The sequence below is a fragment of the Psittacula echo genome, assembly GCF_963264785.1.
Source record: "Psittacula echo genome assembly, chromosome: 14".
In the NCBI taxonomy this organism is placed as follows: domain Eukaryota; kingdom Metazoa; phylum Chordata; class Aves; order Psittaciformes; family Psittacidae; genus Psittacula; species Psittacula echo.
Genome location: NC_137750.1, coordinates 1,177,821 through 1,202,702, shown reverse-complemented (window position 1 = coordinate 1,202,702; position 24,882 = coordinate 1,177,821). Strand labels below are relative to the sequence as shown.

Sequence of the window (24,882 nt, the reverse complement as noted above, 5' to 3'; positions counted from 1 at the left end):
CGTCCTAATGAGAAAGGGAATAAAAGGTGTTATTCCAGGATCAGCAAGCAAATACAGTCACAGCCCTGCGTTTTGTGTAAAATCAGCTCTCGTTAGAAATGCATTGGCTGCATCTGAAGGTCAGTAACCCGGGATCTGCACCGGTTTGACAGTCACTCACTGTACATGGGTTTTCACAAGTGCTACACAAGGAAGTTTAAAACGATGACGATGTGCCAAGCCTGCAATTAGCAAGTATTAAACCAGAATGTATGGTAAAGGACTGTCACAGATACAGCTCCAAGTGCTGCCCGGGAGGCTGTCACCTGCGAGTTCAGGCAAAGGAGGTTGAAAAAGTCCCTGTGTGTAACTTCGATGTGTAAAGTGAGGGGTCAGGTTTGACCATGGTTTTGCTGCAAGTGTGTGCGTGTCTGTAGGTAGGGATGTATTAGCTATGTGTGCGTGTAGGTACCGTCACCCGTGTGCGCAGCTAAGGCACAGGGGCGAGGGGAAGGGGTTCGCAGGGGGGGCGATCAGGCACCGGGCGCAGACTAGCGCTGCCCGCAGCGAGCCCCATCCCACCGCCCCTGTGCCCCATGCAGCCGGGGAGGGTTAAGGCCCGGCCGAACCCCACCGCCCCTCTTCCCCCCGCCCTGTCCCGCCGCCCGTCTCACCTGCAGCGGGCCCCGGCTGGCTCTGGGGGCCCGGCGCTGCCGCCGCTACCGGCTTAGCCCTGAGCCACCCCCGCCGCAAGCCGGGCCGGCCGGTTGCCATGGTGACAGCGCGGCCTCCCGCCTGCAGGGGGCACCAGGTCGGGCCCCGCGGGTGTCGCCGCTCCAGCCCCCGCCGCCCCGGGGCCGCCCGGCTCTGGCCGGCCTCAAGTCTCGATGCGCACCCGGCGGCTCGGAGCGGCCGCTGCCGAGCCCCTCCGCCAGGTACTGAAGGTGCGGGTGCCCGGCAGAGGCGTTTTTAGGCGTTGCAGTGTTAGCTGCTGGGTCTCAGTCTTTATTTAACAGAAGGCACTTACAGTTATGTTAATAAACCCCTCATTTTGCTCTGCTTTCCTTAAGTGTCCTCTTTCAAGAAGGCAGCTGGGTTTGGCTTATGGTTGGTTTTCTTGTTTGGTTGTCTTGGGTTTTTTTCTGGTTATACTGCGTTAGCTCTATGAGTCAAAAGGCCCTTCAGCAATTTCCCACTCAATCGTTTTGCCCTGAGCATTTTATTCCCTTTGGAGAGATCCCAGGATAAAACATGGGGACCCCCCAGTTCTTGCATTCACAGCTTGTGCTGCTGGGGGGAAATCTGGGCTTCTCCTGGGTTTGTTTCTCCAAATGGGATGAATTCCCTGGGCTCTGCTCCATATCCCTTCTTGAAAGGAAGATAATGTGGATTTCACTTCCCTCTGGGCACGGATAAGTTTAGCATTTTGATAGGGTGGATTTCCTTACTTGGGATCCCTTCTCTTTGCCTCAATCCCTTACACATCCATGTCTCACTTGTAGTTCTGATGGGAGAATCTGGATCTGACATAGCATCTATTCAAACAACCCATTTACTAGTATTTGGGAGTCTTTTTTTTCACCCAGGTATGATCATGCTCCAGTGTACTCATTTTCCCATGGTCTCTGAATCAATATAAGATGTTTAAAACCCCCACATCATTGCAAAACACCCCCACAGCATTGCACATTCCAGCAAGTGTCCCCCCCAAGTTATTTTGGATTTGGAATTTCTGAGTTCTTTCCAGATAATGTCAACCCACTATATTCTGTTGTATCATACCCATTTATTTAAGGTATTTCACACTACTAAACCAAACACTAATCCTGTAATCCTCACTAAGGCAAAATAATCTTTAACAATAGAAAAAGTCTCTAGAAACAGGATGCTCAGAAAAATAATCACTTAAAAGCAGCAATAGGACATCTATTTACAGCCTTGGTAAAACTATGTCATTTAACGATTACAGCTTAGGACCTGCCAGAAGGTGGGCAAGCACTGTCTGCAGCTTTCCCATAGGTCTGCTCTGTGATCTTTGCCAAGTCTTTTAACCTCATTAAATAAGGGTCATCTTTGGCACTTTTGAGATTAATCCACGATTAGCAGAGCATGTCTTGCATTGCACAGTACACGAAGCACCACAGAAGTGTGTTTCCTTGTTAGTGTTAACTGTGTAAGTGAGCAGATTTTTGCCTGTTGAAAATTCTATCAACATTACTAAATTACATTGAAAATCCCATGTTTAGCTAAAATGCACAGAAGGAGACAGTCTAGACAAGTAACTTCCTAAAAACAGACCATGGGGAGAGAAAGTAAGGACCTTCAAAGAGTTCAGTCAGTGAACTAAGTATAATGATGGAGGTTAAGGCATTTACATATTACTTGAAATCAGTAGAGATTTTTAAAGCAGGCCTGAGACAAAAGGCTATGAATGTCTTTGAAGGTCAGGAGAATTTAAACAAAGCTCCTGCCCCTGCTGCCCCAGCTCACAGCCCCTATCTGTACCACTCACAGCATTTGGGGAGTACTCATTGGGACTCAGTTTGTGCTGTGCACTGCTTGCTCCTCGTAGCCACACTCGTAAGTCTGATGTCTTTTGTTGCTCGTGGTTATACTACTCTTCACTTAGCTCAGCATTGCTATTATTTATCTGCTTTTAGCTTGATTTCTGTTGTGCTTTAGGATATAAAACACCACAGAATTAAACTCTTACAAAGATTTCTTCGTCTGGGTAATGTCCCAGTGAAGCTCTTCTCACCCCATACCGATCCAAGGGCTTGTTTCCTTCCCTGGTAAATTGCAAATCAAGTTACTTTCAAACAGACTGGTATTTCTAAGAATAAGGAATATAACTTTTCTTGTTATCAAGAAAAATAAGTTATTTCTCAGGCAGTTCTTTCTGCAAGAGTATAATGACATTTTACTCCAGTAGTTACCACAGCCAGCCACTGCTTTCAAGCTACAAAACCTATAGTATCAGGTTTCTTCATGCTGTTTCATATGCTTGATTCGTTTACTAACTTGACAGGTCATCATCAAGGTCCCTTAATCTCCTGGCAAGCAACTAGGGTATCACTCTGTAACTTGTCCTATTTTTAGTCCATCCCCGAGTTTCTGGTCTCACATTGACTGTGAGGTGCACATCATAAAACACAATCACAGTGGAAAGACTATTAATAAGATGTATTTTTACACCACTTAACTTGTCTCCCAGGTAATTTTTCTGTTGTTCATCTTTTTAAATACTTCATTTATCCATGTTAGAACCCCCCCCAGCTGACTAGAAATAAAACACGAGCACAAATGGCTCTTTTCTGCTTGTACTCATCAGTCTGATTGCAATTCTAATGGCAACAGCCTGCCTGTTTCATGACAGACTTGCTCCAGCTGTGAAAGAAAACCACATATATCCATTTTGCTAATAGAAACAGGATAAAAATAGCATATCCTCAGAGACCCCATCCCTTACATGCTGTCGGCAGACACCTTGACCCATTTCTGCCATCTGTCAGAACAGACGTCTTCTGAGCTGATGCACTTGTGCAGTTTGCCCAGTGTGATGGCAATAACTATAAAACTCTACATAGAGAAAAGGATCTCTGCTGCAATTCAAAATGATTGGTGTTTGTATCCCCACAGTAACCTGCAGCTGCTTAGAGCTGTCCTCACATTATGGGGTATTCCACATGAATAGCATGGTGAGCTCAAGGTTAAAAGTCCACTGCAATTAGCTACGGGCTGGCAGCCTTGTCCTGGGAGCAGAACTGAGTTATCTCTGGGCTTCTGCTGTTTGCAGGCTTCCTACAGGATTTATTCATGCTCAGGTAAAAAAACCACAAGTCAATAACCCCCACCCCAAAGGTGCTCAGTGTCCTCCACAATACAAACAACTGCGGCAAAGGGAAATGATGTCTGACTTCAAGGGACAGAGGAATTCTGAGCTTCCCTCAGCACTTCTGCAGCAAGTAAAGACTCTTATCTGTGGTAGACAGCAGGCAAACAAGGAGAGTTGCAGTCTTCCTCAGTGGATAACTGCTAAAGAGAAATAGTAAAAAAATTTTCTTTTCATAGAGATCATTTCCAGTAATTAAAATGAAAATTGCACTTGAGGAAATGAGAGTAGGAAAGTACATACTGTGTCTTTTTAAACTTATTTTTTAGCTAAAATGATTTAACGATTAAAAGGCAATCAGCTTTTCTTTCCTTTTGCCATGTTTATAAATAAATGTGTACTTTAACTGCCTATGCCCTGGCTGCACTATGTTAAACATTAGCTGAGGAGGATGGTGTCTAAACAGAACTCCCAAGAAATCCAATATGTGGGGCTGAACTCTTTTCTTCCTCATTATTCCTGTGCAGGTCCACTAGCTTAGTGCAAAGGAAGACAACACAGCACGCGTTTAAAGCACTATTGTCTTAGAATCAGTCCAAGTGAGAGCAAACGCAGTGCTAACCTCTACTGCTCTCCAGTGGGAAACAAAGCAATCACCTCGAAGTTCACCATTTCTCAGGCTTTGGCATTTTTTGTAACACTCATTGCTTTATGCAATGCTGCCATCAAGTTCCTTAACTCCCTTGTACACAAAATACTCCTACTTAACGAAAAATAGCGATTTTCCCAATTAGGAATTGTGTCATAAAGGTTGTGCCAGGGGAGGTTTAGATTGGATATTGGGAAAAATGGAGGGCTGTCAAGCACTGGACCAAGGCTGCCCAGAGAAGTGCTGGAGTCACCATCCCTGGAGGTGTTTAAAAGACTGATGTGTAAATGTGGCACTGAGGGATGTGGTTTAGTGGTAGACTGGGCAGTGTGGGGTTAACGGTTGGACTCGAGGATCCTAAAGGTCTTTCCTTTTCCTAAACGATTCTATGATAAAAATAAGGGATGTGAAGCAGCGCTGAAGCTTTTCAATCTCAGAAGGTGGTTTCAACTTTACTATGAATGTCTAGAATAGCTCACACCATTCCCATGACAAAGCACATGATCCAGAATGCACTTCACTGTCCCAAATCCCTGGAAAACCAATCTCTCTTAGTAACTGCAAGATGCTTTCTAAATCGTGTTATTGCAAATAAACCAGGATTCCTGATATTATCTGGAGACCTTATCAGAACTAAGGGGTCCTTTCGCTGTCAGACGAGCCAGCACAGCAACCCAGGAGGGTTTGGGAGCCACCAAGTCCTGAACCCTGGGTTTAGCTCCATCGGTCATCCCCACGAGTCACTCCATCTATTTATGCCTCTGCGGGTGCAGTACATAAGTAACGGCGCTTCCCCGGGAGCTATCAGTAGCACTTCCTCACATCTTTCGTTCAGAGATGAAGGTTTAATCATGCGGCCCCACGGGTCGGAGCTCGGCCTCCCGCTCCACAACCCAACACCCTAACGCCGCACTCCCTGTCAGCAGCGCTCCGCCCCACACCGGGCGCATCTGCTTTGGCTCCGGTGCCCTCCCCAGCGCGCCGCACACACCCGACCCTCCGCGGCCGCTTCGCCGGTCCTGCGGCCCCCGATGGAGGACACGGCGGCACCGGGCTCCCCTCTCACCACAGCCGCCGCCATGGCCCCACCCGCCGGCGCGGCCCCGCCTCTCCCGCCTGACGCGCGCCCCGCCCCGGCGCGGCGGGTGAGGTCAGTGCCGTGCGCCGCCGCTGTCCGCCCCCCGGGCTGCAGGCGAGGCCCCGCCGCAGAGGCAGGAGGAGCCGCCGGGAGCGCGCTGAGCTGCTGCCGCCCCTCCGGGCCCCGCGAGGGAAGGCGCTCGCCGGCAGCCATGGAGCTGGCGGACGGCGTGGTGTACCAGGAGGACCCCGGCGGCCCCGGCCCCGCCATGATGTCGGAGCGGGTGTCGGGGCTGGCGGGCTCCATCTACCGCGAGTTCGAGCGGCTCATCGGGCGCTACGACGAGGAGGTGGTGGCCGAGCTGATGCCGCTGGTGGTGGCCGTGCTGGAGAACCTGGACTCGGTGTGCGCACACAGCCAGGAGACCAGCGTGGAGCTGGAGCTGCTGCGGGACGACAACGAGCAGCTCCTCACGCAGTACGAGCGAGAGAAGGCGCTGCGCAAGCAGGCCGAGGAGGTGAGGGCGGGCACCGGGCCCGGAGCCGGTGGAGGGCGGGGGCCCGTTCCCGAGGCGGGCGGCGGCTCCGCGCTTCTTCCTCCGCGCAGGCGGGGGAGACTTCCTTCCCGACGCGGCGGCGGTGGGGCTGCCGAAGGCGGGGGGCTGCGGCACCCGGGGCCGGGGAGCGCCGCGGCCCGGCGGCGGCTCCTGCCGGCTCCATGGAAGGAGGCCCCGGCGGTGCCGGGTGTATCTGAGCGGCCGGGGGCACCGAGGGAGGGCTCGGGTCTTGATGCGTTTGTGGAGCGGGCAAGCACGGAGCGCCATCCCTGCCCGTGCCGCCCGGGAGCCGGTACGTGATGCTCTGGGCAGTGCCGGGCGGCCGGTGAGCACAGCCGCTGGTGGAGCTGCCGTGTGTGTCCCGTCCCCAGCACTGCTTCTCTGAGAGGCCTCTTAAGTAACTCTCTCGAAGCGCTGGTCAGCAGGTCCAGAGGAGAAAAGCAGCTCTGCTTTGCAGAGCAGACGTGGACCCATGGACCGGCTTCTCTGCTCTTTCACTTTCCCTTTGGATTTTCCCCTTGTCAGGAGGCAGGTTGATCGTGTCAAAGCGGTTGTAAAGGGTATTTACAGCAAACAAGGAGGATGCATGGCGGAACCCATGGAAATCACTGCTGTGTGGACTGAAGTTCTTTGGAGTTGGTGCATAGAAGCTGCAGTCAGCAACAGGTGGTGCAGGCTGTTCAATGACACAGGCTCTGCCTTCGGGTGTTGCTGCAAAAATTGAAATAAAAATACCTAAGAACTATTTCAGCATATATAAGCTTGTGAAGCATTGTTTTCTGCGAGATTATAAAGCACTACGATAGAAAGCAGCTCTGCAGGACAACTTCCTCCAGTGCATTGTCTCCCCAAACTCTTATAGGGAATTGGATTGACAGCATTATCTGTAATAGAACTAGCCATCTTATAAGTCTGTTTCCAGACTTGGTGTCCTGTGCTTATCTCTGTGGCGTGTCTAGTTTCTAAATTTCCCCCAAATCAGAATGACAACACCAGCACTGAGGGTGGAGACAATATTGACAATGAAATCTAATTGGGAAACTTCAGCCCTGTACAAATATTTGTATATGCTATTGTTACAAGTGAGGGCAAAATGTTGTCTGCACGTTGTGGCAGTACTTTGTCAGTTTGTTACAATCAGTGTATCTGTAAACTGTATCAGTGATGTGAACTGTGTCCCTCCAGCTCTTGCACCAATAGACCGTTCCTCTTCCTTGTCAAACATGTGGTTGTTGTAGGATGCCGTATGGATTTCAGTGTGGGGCCTCTTGCCATAAAGAATCAATCGCTAGTTCTAACACAAGCTGCGTGTGAAAGACTTTTTTAGCAAACACTTTATTAAGAGCATAGGAGGACTGATAAATATTTTCTGAACTAATTCATGAGAAAATCAGTCGGGCTTAAAACACAGGCAGCACTTGCCAGGTTGAAAACAAGCAGGCTTGGGAAGAACAGCAGAAACATAATGTGATGAAATAGAATATGGTGTTAATTGTGGTGGTGTGGCTCTGCAGGAGCTGTATGTACTGATGCTGGTAGTGTATTTTGCTGCCATCCCCATTCCTTTGTGTCATGTTACATTAACTTGAAGGCACTGGTGTTACGTAGTCTAAAAACTAGTACTCATGCTGCAAGACACTTTACTAATGCTTTCCAAAGTGCAGTTAGACCAAAGACCACGTTTTCACCTGTAAGCACAAAGGTCACCTGTTATGTGGTATGTGTATGTGAAGATGTCTGTCATAGGTACAGCGCAGTATGTTCGTGAGAGGTAGATGGTTTATTCAAGTCTGATTGTTGCACATTTTTTATGAATGTAGAGATAATCCGATGGGTGCAGTATGGTTGAAACAGAAGGAGGGACATGAATATAGCACTGCTTTTCTTGGACAACAAGTTACTGGCTTAGTGTGTATCTTTCCTTGTGGAGGTTGCTTGTGTAAGCTGACAGCAAAATGGAGATTTTTGAGCTACTATGTTCAGTATTCCATCCCATCTGTTCTGACTGCCCTGAAGAATTAACATATCCCTTTTTACTTTCTGCTTGCTGCTTAGGAATTTTTGTTTGCAGCAGTATCTCGATGAATATGAATAGCTTATTATTTGAATAGGCATCTCCTTACACCATTGTCCATGTTACTAAAGATGCATCTTGAAAGTTGTTGCCTGTGGGCTTCTGTTAAGGTGATTTCAGAAGTTCTGGTCCTACTTCTCAGTCCTTTGGGCAGCAGTCATGATCTTTTTAGTTGCTGTGAAATCTCTTGTCTGGTTCTTACCATGGTGTGTTTTGTGATATGGCTGAAGTAATAGAGGAACCAGCTGTTCTGCTTACAGTTCTGCATAACTTATCTTCCCACTTAGTGAATGCTAGGCAGCGCGCCCTGCCACAAAGAAGTGAGAGAGGAAGAACATTTTGGGGTTCTGCTGTTTTATACACTAATAAGCTTGACTTCTCTAGGAGTACATGGCTCCATACCTGCGTGTATGGTGCTGGCAGAAGGTGTTTTGTGTAGACTTGGAAACAAGACAAAATCTGCTCCTTCTAGCCATGTCAGGCTGTCCAGTGTATCTTTTAGCTTCTCTGCTGTTGGTGGAATTAAGCTGTTCTTGAGATCTTATGTTAAATACGTGGTTGCTACTTTACAACCATGAAAAAGGATTTAACACTATAAAAATCAGTCAAGGCAGCCATCAAGTGCACTTTCCTTACTGTTCCCAAAGTTAACTTTCTTCCTTAGGATTGTATGTTAAGTAAACAGTCTGCAGTAAGAGTTTAAGTATTTTATGGGAGAACAAAATTGAGATCCATTGTACAGAAAGCTTGCTAAAGTAGTGTGAAAGTTACTACGTTGTTCTCAGGAACATTTGTTTTTCTCTACCCCAAGTCCAGCTGAGCTGGCTTGGTAGTTAATTCTCTTTACCTACTCCAGGAAGAACTTGCCATTGGCTGAAAAGCTGGCATTCATTGCAGTAAAAATTACTGAAGGGCATGTCATAGAATCATAGAATAGTTAGGGTTGGACAGGACCTTAAGATCATAGGGTAATAAAGACTGCCAGGTAGGTGGAACCCTGACATCAGATACGCTTGATGTTGGAACTGGATCGTGTGATGGGAAAGCAAGTTAAAACACAAGGAAACAGAAGATGACTTAAATGCAGGAAAAGATGTTTCATTTGGCTAGCACTATATTACTGAGTGATTAAATGGTTGTATGCATATGAGAGGACTCCAAATGTGTATGCTGTGTTGTTCCATTGTGTAGTCTGAGTTTGTAGTTATTGCAATGTTTATTGCTGGAAGCTTTAAGTAGATTAAAAATGGATGACAAAGAGTTCTGAACCTTATTGGTGAAGTACTTTTTATTGGAGGTCTTTAAGAACAGGTTAGGCAAATGTTTGTCTGAAATGACATAGTTGATACTGCCTGGAGAAAATGGGAAGGATTAAATGGGAGTTGCCAAACATAGTTTCTGAAGGTATCACAGGCTTGGATTTCAGCAGCAGGCACATGCAGGAGGAGGCGTGCATCATATCCTGTGCTTATGCCTCATCATATCCTAATCAAAATTAGGATCCAGGCATCAACACAGATCATCTGAGCCTTGAAACAAGCTGACCCGTTAAGGGCCATTCTAGCCATATATTCTGTAATGTTGTGGTATTGGGTATGATTGTTTTAAAGATGGATTGGTATCCTTCAGCTTGTTGTTAAAGAAGAAAGCACCAAAATTGTCTCACTTCTTGTTAGAGTTGCAAGGTACGGCTTTGTGGCTTAGGCAGGATGTCAGTTAAAATGAGGAAAGCTAAAAGTTTATCTGCCTCGTTATTTTGTGTAACCAGTAGCTCAGGATGAAATGAGTATGTCTAATATCCCTATTTTGAGTGGCTAAATGTTCCTCCCATATGTTGTGGCACTTATGTTAAGCAGTGCAGGTGGTTTGCAATGTTTGAATATATTGTCAATGTAAATAAATAAAAGAAGAAAAAGGTCTTTCAGTATGGGTGCTCAGCCTATCTTTGGTTTGCCTAGTCCTGCCATCATAGAATGGTTTGGGTTGGAAAGGACCTTAGGATCATCTAGTTCCAGCCCCCGTGCTGTGGGTAGGGATGCCTCACACTATAGTCATACAAGCGTAGTCAAGACAAGGTGATCAATATCCTAGGGCTCTGCCTCTGTTAACACCACCGGAAGGAGAGATGAAACCAAATAGAAACAAAGTCTAAAGTATTCAGTCCATGATTTGATAAGCTATAGTTTTCAGCAGAGGAAAAACAAGTTCCCCAGCTCTACTTATAAAAATGCTTTGAAGAGATGTAACTTAAATTCTATCTTGAACAAATTGAAGGTAAACTAGTGGAAGGTAATAAAACCATTTAATACAAAACTTGTTTTAATCCTTGCAGTTGAAGGACTTCAGAGGTAATATTAAATGATATCTATCTTTAGTTCCATGAGTAACAATGACATTGATAGCTTTGAACGGCTGTTTATTCAAAAGTGTAATTGTCACTGGTCTTTTGCAAGTTGAGACACATCTGACTTTGGGAAATCATCAGAGAAGCAACTAAACAAAGATGTTACAGTTCTGTAATTCTTCTTTCATATTTTCCCATGTTAAATGTAACAAACCATGTGGGTCTTTAGCCTCAGTGCCAAATTTGTGTCAAACTTTGAAGCCTTTTTCTATAAGGGAGCCTGCTAAGAATAAGCCAGACATGACTTGAATATTTAATATAAAAGGGGCAAAACTTTTGTATCATTTGCTACCAAGGAGACATGAAACAAGTTGAAAGTTGGGGTTTTTCAGCATGACATTGACAAATTAATCTTCTCAAACTTTGTGTTGAGGGGATTGAAAGACTTTTCCACACCTCTCTTTTTCTGAAGCAGGAGAACTCATTTTGAATCATAGAGCCCAAAGCAGTGCTACCTGGGCTCATGTCAGCTGTTTCTCAGTTGTTTCATGGTTTAGTTTCAAGCACAGTCATATGAACACCATGCCTAGTCCTGTGATAGCCTTGTCTGAAAGGAACTCTTGTTCCACTTCATAGATTTTGATGCATTTCCACAGCAGAAGTAACATTTTAAGCAGAACTTTTTCTGATGACCCCGCTAAACTAAAGCTGTTTTTATAGGGTTACGAGTGTCTGCTTTTGTAAAAGCTGTAAGACACAGTGGCTAAATCTCTTTAAAAGTCAGTGTGAACATTTGAAGTATTTTTTGCCACTAAGTTTTCCTAGCAGTATGTAGGAAAACACATTCAAATCACCTATAGCATCACTATTTTTTAAGTTGCTGCTTCCTCTGTCTCTTTGCTTCCATGTGGTACCCAGCTGCAGCTTGCTTTCTCACCCTTCAGCTATCTTGAATGTCTGGGTTTTTTTCTGCAAAGGCTTCTTCTGTGCTCTTCCTCCCTGTATAATGGGCCTTCTGCATAACTTGTGTTTTGTGCCTTCCCTTTGCAGTGCAGAATAGGGTGTACTACATGTCCAAAGATATCTTTGGCTCTTGGTGTTCTTTGTGCTATCAGTACATGGTAAATTTCTGAAGGTTTTGGTTAAGAAAAATAGCAAAAGTACTTTAAAAACTGCTGTTATGATGAATTGGGAACTTTAATGCAATAAAATGTAAACACTCATGTATGCAGCAGTGAGACACGAAGTCGGTAAACCAAGGTAAGCAGCAGAGGATGGTGATCAGCACAGTTGCAGAGTGCTTGGGAATAGTTTTCTGTGCAGTTGACAGATTGTAGGAGATGGTTATTAAGTATTTGATGAAGACTCTAAGCATTTATAATTTATATATCAAATGATGAAAGATTGGTTGGGAATGAAAAGACAGCATATAATTTTGGTTTGCCCTATTGCTGGCGTGTTCCTAGTGCAGTGTCAGTCCCTTTGTGGTTTACAGGTGAAGATAAGCTTCACCCATGTTCAGTCACATCTAAGAATGCCAAGACTTTCTCTATTCGCGTGCAGTGTTGGCAGGCATGTGTGAAGTTAGGAAAGAGGGAAATAATTCATATTTATGTTAGTCCCAAGCTGGCTTCATTGAAGTAGTTGGCACATAGTTGATAGCGATTACACAGAGTAGCCAAGGTGGGATGCTTGACTGGTGGACACTGGGCTAAAATAGTGTTCTCCATGTTTAAATGTGGGCTGTAGATGTGCTTAGGAAACCTGTTTACACCCTTCCTTGCTGGGAAGGACTGATGTACTGTTGCCTACATGCTGCTCAAAGTGGAAGTCTTTTTAAAAACAAATCTAGGAATGATCTCTCTTCTTTCTTTTTGGAGAAAGAATTTGCTCAGGCTTAAAAACCAAACCCAAACCTGTCATTAATTGTTGAGCTTAACTTCACTTTTTTTTTGTTTAGAAATTCATCGAGTTTGAAGATTCTCAAGAACAGGAGAAAAAGGACTTGCAGACCAGAGTGGAAGCACTAGAATCACAGACTCGACAGCTTGAGCTGAAAGCAAAAAACTATGCTGATCAAAGTAAGTAAAATACATTGCACTCCCTGTAACTGATAGTAGTGTGTTAACTTTTGTTCTGTGAAATGATAGCGCAGCTATTTAGCACATGTATTGTCTGATACCTTTATTTTGACAGATAACTGGGTTTAACTCTTGTGTATCTTTGTTTTCCTTAGTATTAAGGCAAACAGATACAAGCTTGTGACTTGTAATCTGATTCTTCTGCTATCCTGCCTGTGGTTGTTTTACCTTTAGACTATGCCATTTTCATATTTACCTACTTTTTCAGGAGAAAACCTGAACATGTAGAACTTATTCCCTGGTTAGTGATTATAAAACAAGCAAATTTTCTTCCCATTAAACTGTTTGTGCTAAAGATAAATGTAACCTTCAGGTTTAGAAGCACTACTGGGATGAGAATACCATTGATGCCGATTTTTCATTAGCTTTTGTATGATTTCTGCTGCATTATTTATTTCTACGAGGCACTTAGTTTTTACAGAAAGAGTTAGGGGAGAAGGCTTCCGCTTTTAGAGATGTTCTGTGTAATTTACAGAAGCTTGTATAAGTTTTGGAGAAGGATAACAATGATCAGTTCTTCTGATACACTGAAAGTTACACTGTGAATGCATTGCAGCTGAGACATTCTGCTGGACTGCTTCTTAGCCAGGTACACCGTCATTGAATGAAGCTGGGTCACCAGCTTTTCTACTACTAGTTGAGTAAAGGGTGGAGGAAAAAAAATACTCAACCCCACACAAATCTTCTCGTTTCATCTCCCTCACCCCCTAATCTTAAATTGAAGATGGAAGACCTATGGTGTTAGTTGTTTCTGTGAGTCTGTTAGTCATGCAATGAAAGTTCTGATTTTTGTTTTCATTTATCCTTTTTGGCACAGTGTAGAAATAACAATCAATATGAATTAATGGAACATTTTGTCAAGCTTCTAAACTAACTTCTGTTGACATGAGACTAGCTTGTCTATCAATTATTATACAACTTTTATTGCTGGGCCATACAGAAATGTAAAGCAAGACTGAAGCAAGCCTGATAAGGTTGAGGTAAGATCAATTGCGAGAAGCAGTGTCAGTTGTCAGAGTAGCCCCTTTTCACAATTATTTCTTCCTTTATTTCTACTCAGCCACCTTCTCTGCCCATAAGGCAACAAGCTGTAGCTCTCTTTTGGAACTGAAGGTGTAATAATCTTCCTGTAAAGTTTAATTTTCAGTGGCATGAGTGAGTCTATAGCATGTTAGAAGTATTAGTGCACCAGTGTTAAGATTAATGTGGGTGACATGCAGAGCTGAACCTTTCTGAAATCTCAGTTGTTTAAAATGCTGTTGGCAGATCTTAGAGGTGTGTACTTCAGGTTCATTGCAGTTAAAATATTCGTGGATTCTGTACTGTGATGGAGGAACACTTCAAGCAGTCTTTTCTAGTGAAAATGGGGATGATTGGTTTCCAGGAATGCATCTTTAAAGGTCAAGTCAAGCTAAAATGGAGAATTTAAAGCATATTGTAGAGACTGGTATCAGAAATGCTGTGTTTCTTGTGAATAGGAATATGTATGTGTTTAAAAGCAACAGCAAAGGGGAAAAGAAAACATTGGAAGGAGAGCTGAGTGGTCTGTTTTCCTAACGAAGCACACTGTTTCCAGAAGGCCTCTGCTCTAATCCCGCAGCCCAAACAACTTAGTAATGGGAGACCCTGTACTCTGACAACAAGATTATGGCATCAAGATTGCTTTGTGTCTTATAAGCCTTTACTTTTTCTGTTAATGTAATAAAAAGTACAAAGTAGATGCACAGAAAACTCATTTGAATTCCTGGCAATGTATGTGGCAGTGCACCTGGAGTTTTCTCTTACAGAAGTTGCACTTACCATATAGTGATGTGCACAGCACTGTTCTGTGTTGTTCTGTGAATCTGTTTGTGGTAAATTCTTGGTTTTGCCTTGAATATTAAGCCTTCAGTGTCTGATTTTAAAGTTTTAATTACATTTTATGTATATATATGTGTGTGTATCTTTGTAATGAGAGTATTTGTATGAGAAACGCAATTGTTCTGGTAGAACCGCCGAGCGTTGGCTAGAACTACTTGTTTTTTATTTGTAAGAAATAGTGTTGGTGAAAACAGTTGTACTACCTTAAAGTTCTGGTGTTGGAGCATTGACTTTTAAACAGTTCCAGAATGGTTTTATTGAAGAAAAACTTTTGTGATGGCTAAGATGTAACTCTGGAGAAGCAATAGGGTTGTGTTGAACATTGAGTTTTGCTTATCATTTGGATTGGTAAGTTGTCTGGGACAACATGAAAGACTGTTGCAGAGATTTTGACGTGCTGCTGCTGCAGAGCAAGATCAAAGAGGATTTAAGCACAGTTGCTGAGTACCTAATGAATATTATGCAAGTGAACTGGGTTTTTTAGCACTCTCGATATCCAAGGTATGAAAACTATACAAGTGTACATATTGGTGAAGTAGTCTAAATCTACCTTTTGTTTTCTGTTTTATAGGCAAGGTGATTTGTATGTCCTATGATAACAGAGGTACCAATGTGCCATTTTAATTCACTGGATGCAGCTACAAGTCGTCTTGATATTTTCCTCTCTTCTACTTCCTATGCACCTAAATTAGTCTGTGGTATTGCCGATTGGTACCCCGTCGACGTGCAAAATGGTGATAGTATTATCACTGATAATGGGAATTGCAAAGCCTGGCACAGAGCAAGTAACCAAATAATACCTGGCTTTGATTTTTTTTTTTTTGTGTCAGTGCAGAGTCTGAGATAAGCAACATCAGTTTATGACATGATTAACAGAGAGCAAGAAAGACTTATCGCCTCATGTAGTACTTTAACTACCAGACTTCCTGCTTCTTGTACACTACTTCCTGTGCTCTATGTGTTTTTCCTCAAACAGCCAAGGCCTGTAAGAACAAGTTTTGTCTATTAAAACATTTTAATTCATTGCCTTAAACACTGTCCAACCTAGAGCATTTAGTGAAGGCAGGTTAGCCCTGGGATAGGGCAGCTCTTAAGTTACATGGTCTGGTTCCACAGGATCGTATGTTCTTAAATGTGCATGCCAGATAAAATTGCTCAAGAAGCCACAGTTTTGTAATGTCTTGAATTATAAGTGCTTGGTTTTGCAATCTTTGTGGCTATCACACTAAAGAAAAAGAAATAAAGAAATATTTCTTTGCACTTCAATTTATCATGTGGGATTGCATTAATAGCCACATACGCAACCAGCTGGGTGGGGATAAATCTGCCATTTGAAATTAAAGAAGTGAAATAAGAAGCTTATTTTGTCAACCGGTTTCTAAGTTCCTGTGGTTCACTGATGGTTTTCATTGCATTACAAACTTAAGCAGTTGCTTTCAGCCACCTCCTAGATGAGTGAACTACCCTACTCTGCTTTTCCATAGGAGGAAATGGAAAGAGGGAGCAATGAGAGTGTGACCTGGTGGCACTGCTGGGAGGAGTGTGAGCCATGGTAGATGGTGAAATCCTGAATGCTGGGGAACAGACACATGCTGAGTTACCAATCTTGTGTGATGTGTAGCACTCGGTCCTGGTATTTGATGGGTTATGGTGGTTGCCTGAGTTTGCTGCCAAAAAAGTGTGACATGTTGCATCCTGGGATATATCGGTAAACTTTGTAACTGCTTAAAGGAGAGCAGAGGTATAAGGATTTGTGACTTCTGTTTGAGTGCAGGAATGTGCTGCAGTGGTGTGGGTCACTGGCCTGTGATTCATCTCCTTGTCTCATTTTGCACTACTGCTCTTCTCCTTAACCATCTGTGGTTACCTCTGCCCTCATGTTAGTGTGTGCTGGCTGTTAGCACTACCTGTGCAGGGACCAGAGGAAAGAGCACCCGTGCTCTCAGGGGTCTGTGGCTTGTGGCAGTTAAAGCAAGTTAAATATCACGGTTCCTGGAGGTTTGTGTAGGGATGATGTTGGTACAAGCAGAGTTCTTGGAAGTGGGTCGTCAGCAAACTTGTGCTGAGTGTGAGCAAATGTCTTGTTTTGCTTTTGTGACTTGACTTTCATGGATTATCTTTCTCAACAGCAGAGGGCAGCTCTGAATGGTGTGGAGGGGGCAGTGAGTGTGGAAATGCCAGGGTTCCAAAAACTTATTAAGTATTAATAAAACTTATAAATATAATACTTTATAATAATACTTTAATAATTTTTTAATAATTTAATAATTTTTAATAATACTTTAATTTAATAATGTTTAATAGGAATTTAATAATGTTAAATGTTTAATAATGTCAACTATTAATCTAATAATGTTAAATAAATTTAATAATGTTTAATACTTAAATTTGTCTCTTCCCTTCCACTTAGTGATGAGGCCGAGGCAGACACCAGTCTTGATATAATTTTATGCATCTCTTACAAGAGGGTGTATATATCTTTCACATTATTTCAAGTCTTTGCTGTGGTGAGACTCCTTCACTCTCCTTGTAATTAGTTTGCAGCATTGGAATGCTTCAAATTTCAGCCTTTAATCTGGAAAACCAGGCACATGGAGCTGTTAAAAACTTGTAATAGAAAATCCGCAGCTCGCTTGTCCAGCAACACTCCATAAGGGCACATGATACTGCTTTGGATACTGCTCAGTCTCCAGTTACTGAAGGGGATAAGAGCCTTTCGTGCTCATGTGATGTGCTACTGAGCTCTGTGGGCACTACAGAGGTTTAGTTTATTTCCCTTTCTTGCCTCCCTCTTTGGGGACATTGTTTCTTTCTACGTATTACAGGCTGTAAGTTAATTATTTTGGTGTAGAAGACAACTGTGGTGTGTTTTGGCTTACTACAGGAATGAAACAACTTTGGGTGTGCTTCCTGGAGAGATCCTTCTCAGAGTAACTTATTTATAAGAGGATCTGAAAAGCATTGATGTCTGCATGGTTGAGGTTCTTTCAGATGGAGGTGGTAGGCTGTGGGAGTAGAAAGATTTGGTTCCTTTTCTGGATCTGCCTAGTGCTGAATTACAACCGAGGTAATGTACTGCGTTTGACAGGACAAACAAAGCACTGATATATTTCCATAGCTCAGTTTATTAAATCTTGGCTTTTTAATTTATGCTCAAGTTAGATGATATTTGGGGGAAAAAAAAAAGGTTTTTTAGGCAAACAAAAACCTCAAAACCCCGACAAAACAACAAAAAACCAAGAAGCAACTCCTGCTTTTCAGAAACCAAATGTTGTGACACAGCTGTTGGGGTGATTGTGTTTCCTATGTCAGGTGACATTACGCAGCAATTGCTGTTGCTTGCTGTAGGTTTTATTTGGAATATGAGACAAACGTTTTGGCAGCTGACCTAAAAACATGCAGATTTGATTTCCTTGGAAGCTGAACAGAACTATTGCTTTTGTTGGCTTCAAGAGAAAATGCAAGACCCGGTTCTGTTATCTGCAGATGTTAAATTATTTGGTACTTGATTTTCATCTGAGCTAAGCAGATACCAGCATTACTGTAACATACACCCAGGTAGACAGCCTCTTGATATAATCTGAAGGCATCTGATACTCTGAGATATACCTGCAGAGAGCTGCAGCGGCAAATTAACACAGACCTGTCTAGTTAAGAGGGAGACTTAATACGAACTTTCAGCTGGGAAAGCTCATGTTGTTTTGAGTTTTGACTCGAGTTGTGATCTGTGCACATGGTGATGTGAATAAGTAAACTGGCATGAAATGCATCTGACAGTAATGCTATTTCTAGGTATGGCTCAACCCTGTATTTATTCTAAGGAATACAAGAAAGCTTTTCAGTTGGTCCTTGGAAGAAGTTGAAGAGTTAGGGTATGTTCAGTAGGGGTCTGGATTGTTCCTACATAGTTTTCAAAGACTGAAACAGCAAAACTAATCTGCTGCCCAACAAAGAAGAAACAGCAGCTTGGCTTCTTGTATTTCTTCATTAACAAGTTCAGAGCTTACTGTTTACTGCTTCTTTCTCAGTGCAGCAGTTTCTCATCCACATGGGTTTGTTTACAAAGCAGATTCCCCACTGCCCTTCCCTCCACTGTGCCTCAGGTATCATTGGCTAAACTTGAAGAATTACAGAATCCCAGACTGGTTTGGGCTGGAAGGGACCTTAAAACTCCTCCAGTTCCATCCCCCTGCCACGGGCAGGGACACCTTCCACTAGAGCAGCTTGCTCCAAGCCCCATCCAACCTGGCCTTCAACACTGCCAGAGATGGGGCAGCCCCAGGTTCTCTGGGCTCCCTGTGCCAGTGTCTCGCTATATAGAGTCTTTCAATAAGGAGATGTGTGATCAAACTCCACCTGAAAGGAAGGCTTTGTTTTGGACTAAAGCATTTCTCAGTTACCTTCTTGCTGCCTTATGCTGGGAAGTCACAGGAATACTTTCTCTGTGTGTTGTGTCTGGAATCAGTAGCCAGCAGATGGAGCAGGGGGTACAGTAACAGAGTCATCCTACAAGGCTGGAGGTGAAAATAAAATGGAGTAGAAAATCAGAGCAGCCGTTGGCCTGCTTTAAACTTGTCTATTAATATACATGAACAAAAGCGATGTGAGGAGGTTGAAATCCACCGACATATAATTAACTGCTTATGTACTTTTTTAAATGAAGAAGTATTGTGCTAGTGGTTTAGGTGTTGGAGTTTGTTATAATAATTCTACTGCTGTAAATGTTGCAGTCGAGAAGAAAATGGCTTTAAATGTCTTCTGGAATTTTAGATCTCTGAGTTGTCACTGGTTATCTGGTTTTAAAAACCAGTCTGGTCTGCTGTAGCTTCTGTGCTCAGGCTGATTTCATGTTGGATTTCCTCAAAAAGTGACTGGTTTCAATAGCCAAATGTATAAATGGAGCCTCCCACTGCTTTCAAAACAGTCAGTCAAAACTTTTCTCATTGAAACACTGTTTTGACCAGACATGTGGAGTGAAGTTGATGCTGGATCCAAATGCTTTTTAACTTGATTTTGAGTAAAAGTTGGCTTGTATATATCCTTGTTCATCTGAATTTCAACCCCTGTGAGGAATCTCCTGGCATAAGGTTGTCTTTATATTAAAAGTTGTAGCAGAACCTTTAAGGAGATGTTTCAAGTTCTATATCAGGTTTGTGGCGATAAATTTCAGTGATTTTGTGGCTCTGAGACAGTCCAGAAGCGTAAGAGATAAGACCATGCAGCTGTATGCATTGATATTTGCTATCAAAAGAGCATTCTTGAGAGCTGAATTATCTTTATAATTTAAAGTGCCTTACTTTTTAAACTGAGAACTAGACCTCTAGTTCACAGTAGTAAGAGCTACTTGAAGATGTCAGTCTTGCTAAGGAGCGGAATTTATCACTTGCTTTACAAATCAGTTTTCTGTGCTGCTTATTTCCAGATGTTATCTCTTTCTGGTTAAATACTTGTTTGATAGCTTCAGTCCCTGTTTCAGTCCATGGTTCATGTGTGTGCTCTTTAGCGACTACTTAATAGGTCGTAAGGTCCTATTGGATTGTGAGATTGATTATGCTTGGTCTATATCTTACCTTTAGCATAGGACCTGCTTTTAAGAATGGAGCTGAGCCAAAGCTGTGCAAGAAGAGCCTTCAGATAGTCTAGTGCTAGGAAATTCTGGTTAATGAGCTGAATCCCTGTCCTGGCTTGTGTAGCAGGAATTTGTAATTCCTCTTGAAGGCATTGTACCAGTTGGATTTGGCGTTCTAGCAGGTCTGTTTCTCTTTCTCCCCCTCAGGCTTATCAGCAGTTTGAGGCAGAGGACAACATACAGATGGAGGGTGTTCCAATCTTGGTAAAAGCCATCAGACTTGGGAGGTAAGCTCTGATTTTTGAACAGGCAGGGTGGGCAGCTTTGCTGCCTCATTCCTAGTAACGCTGTCAGGAGGCAGAAACTCCGGAGGCTTCTCTCTAGTTTGCTGTAATATTTAATCTCCCATTTTTAGGTGTGATTGGTTTGATTTGAGAGAACATCGATTAGGTTTGGTACTTGAGGTCACTGAATGTGTTAGGGTATAGGCAGTGCTGGGGAAGGTCGCGCGTAGCCCTTGGGCATGAGTTTGTGGTGTTGCTCAAGTGGGATGCTTTTTCATCAGCCTTAAAACTACTAGAATATTTGCATTTTATGCTCATACTTATGATGCTGGAAGACCTTCAGAATTTTTCCATGTAGACTTTAACCGTGAGTAGTGAAACTTTTTTGATGTATGTTATATTCTGTGCATGTAATATCTCACACAATGAACTTTTGATGTCTTCTGTGATTTTAACAAGGATATAATGGCTTTATAAAGACATTACAACAAAAAGAATGGATATTTTGCTTTTAGGATATAAATAATCAAACCATTTTTATCATCTATGCATTAAGAACCTGACATCTTAGTGGGGAAAAGTCTTAGACTGAAATACCTGAGGAGCTTTTTCTGTTGTTAGTCAAGTCAAGTTGATGGGAACTGCGATGCTTTGCAGACCCAGTATGTCGGGCAGTGCCAGTGCCCAGCTCCGTTCCTCCCGGGGGGATGTTATCGGCATCGTGCCAGACTTCCACTCTTTGTGTGCTGGTGGCGTAAAATGGAACTGATGACAATTGGTTTTAAATGTAGGTGTCAGTGGACGGCACTTTTTTTTGTCTCCTATTTAGTTTGCTGTTACTGCTGATGGGAATGTACCTTTAATAGTGGCACAATATGTTTTTCCATGGCTTTGAGGCCAGAATCTGGTGGGTCTTCCTCAAAATCCTTCTGGCTGTTCTTCACTAGGTTCAAGTATCTTTTGTCTTCAAGTCTATAGTGGTCTCCAGCCCTCAGGGAATACTTGATCTCTTCCAGATTGTTTAGTTGGAAAAGAGAAACATATTCTGTTGGTTGTTTTGTCAAGATCAAGGCATGTTTTTGGTAGAATGGATTTCCGGTGTCGTGTATCATACTCCTGGTATTGGAAAAGCCTGGTTTGAGAATTATTGATGTGGTGTTTGTTGTGGGTATGTAAACTTAGTGTACATCTGCTTACCACTGGAACTTCCACCTCTAGGACTGGAACATGTTACCCAGCTGGAAGTGGCTTCCAGAAGAAAATGCTGAATGTCAATTAAATCATCTTCTAGGGCCTTTCTTTTAACCTTTGTAAGTAACAAAAATAGTTACAGGATTAATGGAGATACCCTCTTTAACTATGCAGTATCCATATCTATGTACATTTGTCTTCTGTAACTTAGGGGACTACTTAAAATTGGGCTGCAGAAGGAGAAAATGGTGTGCTTTCTTATGGAACCTCAACCCTTGAGTGAATTGTTTGTTATATCCATGATGGCAGGAAACACTCCTGTGGATTTAATGAAGGTAGCTACAAAGAAGGTGTTTGTGACACCAAATGTGGTGTTAGTCTTCAGTAAGTGTGCTGTGTGAAGTACTTTTTCCCAGAATCCACTGGATAAAATTAATCTCTAGGAGCTGGCTGTGCTGTCTAGACACGAGCATACCAACAGCCTCGGGGTGCATCACTGTGGTTTCTTTGCAAGTTCCTGGTGAGGCTGTACTGAACCACCATTTCCCATCCAGCATGGAGCAGTGGTGGTTCCCAGGAGGCAGTGTGGCTGCCAGCCTCCCCCTGGGTGCTTGTTTCTAGGAGAGGGACCTGGTTTCACGAAGCATGAAGCCAATTAGTCATGCAGTTTGCACTTTCTGATTTCCAGGCTATTTGCCTGTCCTAAAGCAGGTTTAGCACAGCGGAAAGGTTTCCAGGCCCTTGGTCTGCAGAGAAGGAAGACGTGCTGGGAGCTGTAATGCAGAGCCCAGAAATGGTGGATTCCCAAGCGAGCTCAGCCATTGCTGACTGGGGTATGGGCAACTAAAGCCATTGAGCTCTGCCTTGTAGCTGCTGACTGGTTGTTGCTAGGATGGCTGTAATGGTCAGCTGTTGTAAAATGTAATTACTTCTGACTACAATGCTGGTGGATAAATCTGGTTTGTCACGTCTTGGCTTTGTAACTACAAATTCTGACACTTGTTTCTGTAGGCACTTAGCAAAAACTTCCATATAACCTCCCTTTAAATGTATGAGGAGGTTTAAAACATCCGTTGCCTAAAACTAATCAGCTAAAATCTTCCATTCATTAGGTATTGTCTCAAAACCAATGTATGTATGTATTGTGCTTTTATATTTTTATAGATGTTGTGCTGTCAGAACTTGTACATACTTACTGCTATTTGACCTAAAGGGGTTTTTGTTCAGTTTGATAACAGTGCAGAAACAAAAGTGTTCAGTCTTTGTTAGTATAAATCAAATTTGATACAATAGGTATTTATAGGTGGAGTGCAGAAGGTGTTGTTAAGGAACTTAATGTTCTTATGAGAGCAAGATTAGATTAGGAGCTAAGAATGTTTACACAGGTTTGAGTGAGTAGACAATTGTGTATTCTGGTTCCAGCATCTGGTTCTGGCAGAGATTGTTTTTTTTAATTGAAAATACTTGCCGTAAAGTATTGTGCCAAAACACAGAGATATGGAGCAAAAAGCAATGGTATAGTGAAAATTCATTGCAGAAGACCCGGTTGGCAATATGAAAATGTGCAAATGGCAGAGAAGGTGCTGGCATTTGTCCTCAGATAACGTGCATTTGGCAACGAGTCTCTGGAGATGGATAACCATGAATTTCAAGTTTCCCAGGGGTATTTAAACGTGGCAAGTGGAATAAGAGAAGCTCAGTTACAGAACTTGAAATGTGCTTATGTCACATAAATATTGTGCCTAGAAGTACCTAAACAAGTAGATGGAATAAGTTCTAAGCAGCAATAAAACGTGTTCTGTTTTGAGCAGAAACAATGAAGTTGTGTGAAGAAAATTCTGAATTCTTTCAGCTTTTCTGCAGATAAACTGCAGTGTCCCTGTGCAATTAGTTACAGTTAATCTCTTAGTAGAACCTTTAGACAATGAGTTCATATTAAATCTGCTAGTTGTATTGCTCGTTTCTTGGAATACCTACAGAAATATTCAGATATTTTCTCCTTAATCTATTGCCTTTAATGCTCAGTGGAATATGAGTGGGTGCCAGCAGAACTCTTCATTTCTGTAGCACAGCATATGACTTGCAGCTATTTTAGACAATACCTTGTTCGTATTTGCCCTAGTTAAACACCTCTGGAGATGATGGGTTCTAGGAAACCAGTGTGGAGCCTTAACTGGACCTCACAGCTTTCATCTGAGACTGTAGGTACATGATGTGACTTCTCCCTCTTCCTGTGGTTCCCGTGTGCACATGTGATCCAGTCTGGATTGATGTGAGCAGTGAGCATTGGTGTCCTTGAATATAAAAATCCCCTCTCAATGGACTTTCAGTCAGCTAGGGAAGATAATATTGGGTTTTTAATGAGAATTACAGCTTGTAAGCTTGTGCTGCTGTTGATGCACTTGGGAAGCTCAAGTGACGAGAGTTTAAAAACACAAGAACCAACAAGCTTTATATGCTGCTCTTTGCTCTTCACTGCTAAGAATACTCTTATCACTGATCTGGTTGCCTGGTCCCAGGCAAGTCCATCTTATTTACTAGAACTCTGCATTGAATTGTAATTCTTGTTTATTTTTTTTCTTCCAGTTAGCAGACTTGAGGAGAGGGAAGCAGAACTCAAGAAAGAGTACAATGCACTTCATTCAAGACATACGGAGGTAGGTTGTTATGCCAAGATAAATTCAGGGAATGTGTAAAAATGTAATCTATGGAAAACTGTTGTGAGCGGTTGGGAAAATTATTGGATGGATTGGTTTATTCACTGATACTTGGATGCTTGGATTGCTAATGTTAGCCAGATGAAGCCTGGTTGCAGCTATATAGTTTTTTCCTCATTTACATCAAAGTGTCTGTTTCTCCATGTTAGTTTGATTACACATTTGTCCATTTTGTAGCTTTGTCAGATAATCAAAAGTTTTACAAAGCAGGAATTTACTTTTTTGTATTTCGAAGTTAGTTCTTCAGAGAAATAGGAAGGCAATTGCAATTTCAGTACTCTGCAGCCGTTTTCTGTGCTGGTTTTACTTGCACCATGGAGGGAACAAAAACTTGCCTCCTACTGAGATTCATGATTAAAGGAAGTCCCTGCCAGATTAATTGATAGCTGTTGAAAACAGGGTTTGCTAATGAACATGGGACAAGTTTGACTGTTAAATAAATAAGCCACAATTTTAAAGTTGGTTCTAAAGCATGAAGGGACTTGCAGTGCTTTGATTTTTAGTAGCAGGTCATCTTCCCCATGCAGGGAGGCTTGCTGACTGACTGGTATACTTATTTTAGGGAATCATTATGTTCTCTGAATTATTCTTATTAATCTGAAGTCCCA

At 42.8% G+C, this 24,882-nt stretch overlaps 1 protein-coding gene across 5 annotated transcripts in view; it reads left to right on the top strand.

Moving 5' to 3' along the window:
- The first annotated feature begins 5,616 nt into the window (after positions 1-5,616).
- The window catches only part of SPAG9 (sperm associated antigen 9), a 61,317-nt gene continuing 42,051 nt past the window's right edge, over positions 5,617-24,882 (top strand). For 4 of the 5 annotated variants that reach the window (XM_080629609.1, XM_080629611.1, XM_080629610.1 and 1 more), the window contains exons 1-3: positions 5,617-6,055; positions 12,473-12,593; positions 24,144-24,214. In XM_080629609.1, the coding sequence (XP_080485735.1) occupies positions 5,750-6,055; positions 12,473-12,593; positions 24,144-24,214 (498 nt within the window). In that variant the 5' untranslated portion in view covers positions 5,617-5,749. Of the gene's footprint in view, positions 6,056-12,472; positions 12,594-20,340; positions 20,370-24,143; positions 24,215-24,882 lie in introns of those variants that run through there. The other variant, XM_080629612.1, reaches the window with a different exon arrangement.